The 4,958-nt window shown below is 41.3% G+C and overlaps 1 protein-coding gene across 1 annotated transcript; it reads left to right on the top strand.

The window, feature by feature from the left end:
• Positions 1-653: 653 nt before the first annotated feature.
• LOC130966405 (uncharacterized) lies at positions 654-4,715 on the top strand. Its single transcript, XM_057891203.1, has 4 exons — positions 654-1,091; positions 1,620-1,872; positions 2,035-3,617; positions 4,113-4,715. The coding sequence occupies exons 1-4, from the start codon at positions 654-656 to the stop codon at positions 4,713-4,715; spliced, it is 2,877 nt and encodes a 958-aa protein (XP_057747186.1).
• Positions 4,716-4,958: the final 243 nt, after the last annotated feature.

Below are 4,958 nucleotides of genomic sequence, written 5' to 3'. Positions count from 1 at the left end.
TCCCTGAATGGGTACAATTGCACATTTTCTATGATGGACTTTCTTATGAATCAAGGAAGGCTGTAGACCATTCATCAGGAGGTTCATTAAATAGGAAAAAGACTGTGGAAGAAGCCATTGAAGTGATTGAGACAGTGGCTGAGAATGAATACTACTATGCTTCAGAGAGGCACAACACTAAGGGAGTCATGGAGCTGAACCATGTTGATACAATTCTAGCCCAAAACAAGGTGTTTGCCAAGCAACTAGCAGAGCTCACAAGGAAATTAGACTCAAAGCAAGTGGCTGCAATACACACACAAGATCAAGAGGAAGTAAGCATTGAAGGAGGTGATTGGGAAGAGGCCAACTATGTGGGAAACCAACAAAGGCAATCATATGACCCACACTCCAACACTTACAACCCAGGTTGGAAAAACCACCCAAACTTTGGGTGGGGAAACCAGCAAACCCAACCACAAAACCACAAACCTTACAACCACAACCATCATAACAATTCCACATACCAAAACTCCAACCAAAGATCATACCAAGCCACACAAAACACTTACTCCCAACCACCATATCATGGCCAAATTAATCAACCTGCCCAATCCAATCCGAACCAACAATTTCAAGATCAATTAAACAGGATAGAAAGGATGCTTTCAACCATGAGTCAAGACATAACCGAATTGAAAGCCTTTAAGGAAGAAGTAAATTCCAACTTGCAAAACCAAGGAGCTGCCATCCAGAAGCTAGAAAATCAAATTGAGTACTTGTCTAAGCAAAATCCGGGGTCAAGCGTTTCTCATGCTGCCAAGGCTATTGCAAGGGAAAAATGTAAGGCCATAACACTCAGAAGTAGAACGAAGCTAAAGGAGATCTCAAGGGAAACCACAGAGGATGAAGAAAAAGAAAATGTGAGAGACAAGGAACAAGGACAGTCTTCTAAACCGTCTGCAACAAAAGAAAAAGAAAAAGAGGTCCTGAAGCCTTACACACCCAAAGCACCATATCCTCAACGTTTGATGAAAAGAGAAAAGGATGGCCAATTCTCCAGATTTTTGGAGATTTTCAAGAAGCTTCAAATCAACATTCCGTTTGCTGAGGCAATAGAGCAAATGCCACTCTATGCAAAATTCTTAAAGGAATTAATGAACAAGAAGAGAAGCTGGAGAAATAAAGAAACGGTGTTGTTGACTGAATAATGCAGTGCCATCATTCAACACAAATTGCCTCAGAAATTGAAGGATCCAGGCAGTTTCCAAATTCCCTGCATCATAGGAGAAGTCATGGTGGAGAAGGCCTTGTGTGACTTAGGGGCCAGTATCAATTTGATGTCTCTAACAATGATGAGAAGAATGAAGATTGAGGAAGCCAAACCAACAAGAATGGCCCTCCAATTGGCAGATCGAACCTTTAAATTCCCTCATGGGATAGTTGAGGATTTGTTGGTGAAGGTGGGAGATTTTATATTTCCTGCTGATTTTGTGGTGTTGGATATGGAGGAAGAAGCCAAAGCTTCAATCATTCTGGGAAGACCCTTCTTGGCTATTGCTGGAGCCATCATAGATGTCCAAAAGGGTGAACTCACTCTTAGACTACATGATGAGAAATTGGTGTTTAATGTATTCAAGGCAATGAGCTATCCATCAGAATCACTAAAGGAATGCATGAGGGTGGATGTAGTGGACATTGCAATACAAGAAACCTTTGAGGAAACAACAAAGGAAGTGGCAGAGGAGGAGTTCACCAAGGATATGGAAGTTGGTGACATCAAGGCTGCTGAAACAACCATGCCAAGCATGCCAGAAAGAGTGAAAGAAGAGAAGGAAGCACCAAAACCTGAGCTCAAAGCATTGCCCCCTAATCTGAAGTATGCATACTTGGGTAATGATGAGAGCCATCCTGTTATCATTAGCTCTGCCCTGAGCCAAGAACAGGAAGAAGAATTTATCAAAGTGCTACAAACCCATCAAGATGCCATTGGATGGACCCTAGCTGATTTGAAGGGGATAAGTTCATCCATATGCATGCATAAAATCTTGTTAGAAGAGGATGCTAGACCCTCCATTCAAGCTCAGAGAAGATTGAATCCCGCCATGAAAGAAGTGGTACAAAAGGAGGTCATGAAGTTATGGCAGGCAGGGGTAATCTACCCCATTTCTGATAGCCCATGGGTTAGTCCCATCCATGTAGTTCCCAAGAAAGGTGGCATAACTGTGGTGCCAAATGAGAGGAACGAACTCATACCCACAAGAACTGTTACTGGATGGAGGATGTGCATAGACTACAGGAAGCTCAATGAAGCCACCAGAAAGGATCATTTCCCACTCCCATTTATGGATCAGATGCTTGAAAGACTTGCAGGACATGCTTACTATTGCTTTCTGGATGGATACTCAGGCTATAATCAGATAGTAGTTGATCCAAGAGATCAAGAGAAAACATCATTTGTTTGTCCATATGGAGTATTTGCGTATAGACGCATGCCCTTTGGATTGTGCAATGCACCTGCAACTTTCCAAAGGTGCATGCTGTCCATCTTTTCGGACATGATCGAAAAGTTTATTGAAGTTTTCATGGATGATTTTTCTGTGTTTGGAAATTCTTTTCCTAGCTGCCTACACCACCTTGCCTTGGTGCTTAAGAGATGCCAAGAGACCAATCTAGTACTAAACTGGGAAAAGTGTCATTTCATGGTCACAGAAGGAATAGTTCTTGGCCATAAAGTGTCTAATAGAGGCATTGAGGTGGACAAAGCTAAGGTGGAACTCATTGAAAAACTACCTCCACCAAGTAATGTCAAGGCAGTTAGGAGTTTTTTGGGACACGCTGGGTTTTACAGAAGGTTTATTAGAGACTTTTCTAAAATAGCCAAACCTTTGAGTAACTTACTTGTCTCTGATACACCCTTTGTATTTGATAAAAATTGCATGCTAGCCTATGAACTTTTGAAGCAAAAACTTTCCTCTGCACCTATCATTGCCCCACCTGATTGGAATCTACCTTTTGAACTGATGTGTGATGCATCAGACCTTGCTATTGGGGCAGTATTAGGACAAAGCAAAGACAACTTGGTACATGTGATTTATTATGCCAGTAAAGTTTTGAATGATAGCCAAAGGAATTACACAACCACTGAAAAAGAACTCTTGGCCATAGTCTTTGCATTTGACAAATTTAGATCCTATCTCATTGGATCTAAAGTCATTGTCTTCACTGATCATTCAGCTTTAAAATACTTACTTGCTAAACAAGAATCCAAACCAAGACTTATTAGATGGGTTCTTTTGTTGCAGGAATTTGACATTGAAATCAAAGACAAGAAGGGTGTAGAGAACAAGGTGGCAGACCATTTATCAAGGATACCATGTGAAGAAGGAAGCACACAAAGCACACATATAAATGAGTGCTTTCCTGATGAACAACTCATGGTAATTCACAAAGCACCCTGGTTTGCAGACATAGCAAACTTCAAAGCCACTGGGAGTTTACCGTTGGAATTTAACAAGCATCAAAGGAAGAAACTGGTAAATGATGCCAAATACTTCATCTGGGACGAACCATACTTGTTCAAAAAATGTTCAGATGGCATACTCAGAAGGTGCATATCAGAGGAAGAAGGAAGGGAAGTCTTATGGGATTGCCATGGATCCACTTATGGAGGACATTTTGCAGGAGAAAGAACAGCAGCTAAGGTGTTGCAGTGTGGTTTTTATTGGCCTACTATCTTCAAAGATGCAAAGGAACTAGTGAAACACTGTCATGAATGCCAGAAAGCGGGAAACCTGCCAAGAAGAAATGAAATGCCACAACAATTCATTCTGGAACTTGAATTGTTTGATGTATGGGGAATAGATTTCATGGGACCCTTTCCCACCTCATACTCAAATAATTACATTCTTGTGGCAGTAGATTATGTCTCCAAATGGGTTGAAGCAATAGCAACTCCAACCAATGATAACAAGGTAGTCCTGAACTTCCTCAGAAAACAAATTTTTTGCCGTTTTGGGGTTCCAAGAGCAATCATCAGTGATGGAGGAAGCCACTTCTGCAACAAACCATTAGAGGCATTGCTTCTAAAATATGGAGTCAAACACAAGGTAGCCACACCATACCATCCACAGACAAGTGGGCAAGCCGAAATATCTAACAGGGAACTCAAAAGAATCCTAGAAAAAACTGTGGGAACTTCAAGGAAGGATTGGTCGATTAAGCTAGATGATGCCCTTTGGGCATATAGGACAGCTTTCAAAACACCAATTGGAATGTCTCCTTACCAACTAGTATATGGAAAGGCTTGCCATTTGCCACTGGAGTTGGAACACAAGGCATTCTGGGCCTTGAAACTCTTGAACTTGGACAGCAAAGCTGCTGGAGAACGAAGGATGTTGCAAATTCAAGAGTTGGAAGAATTCAGAGCTGAAGCTTATGAGAATGCCAAAATTTACAAAGAAAGAGCAAAGAAGAAGCATGACAGCAACATAGCCCCAAGGAAATTTGAAGAGGGACAAAAAGTATTGCTCTACAATTCTAGGCTGAAGCTATTCCCAGGGAAGCTAAAATCAAGATGGTCTGGACCATTCCTTGTCACCAAGGTCTCCCAATATGGACAAGTAGAAATCATGGAAGAAAAGTCACAACGAACCTTCACTGTGAATGGTCAAAGACTCAAACATTACTTGGGAAAGGTGGAGGAGAAGGACAAGGTTAAATATCACCTCAACTGAGGGACAACCGTCAAGCTAGTGACGTTAAAGAAGCGCTTGTTGGGAGGCAACCCAACCTGAGGTAATACTCCTTTACTGTTTCTTTTATTTGTTTCAATAAAAAGGTGAAGTAGTTTCTGTGCATTGCAAGGAATTAAGTTTGGTGTTTCACACCAAACAATGAATTTGTGGATCAATAATTCAAAGGGGAATGTGTGACTCTAAGTTTGGTGTTCCACCATACAGATTAACTGAACACAACAA

The sequence above is a fragment of the Arachis stenosperma genome, chromosome 3 (assembly GCF_014773155.1).
Source record: "Arachis stenosperma cultivar V10309 chromosome 3, arast.V10309.gnm1.PFL2, whole genome shotgun sequence".
Classification (NCBI taxonomy): domain Eukaryota; kingdom Viridiplantae; phylum Streptophyta; class Magnoliopsida; order Fabales; family Fabaceae; genus Arachis; species Arachis stenosperma.
The sequence above is the reverse complement of the archived record's forward strand: the minus strand, read 5'-3'. Positions and strand labels throughout refer to the sequence as shown.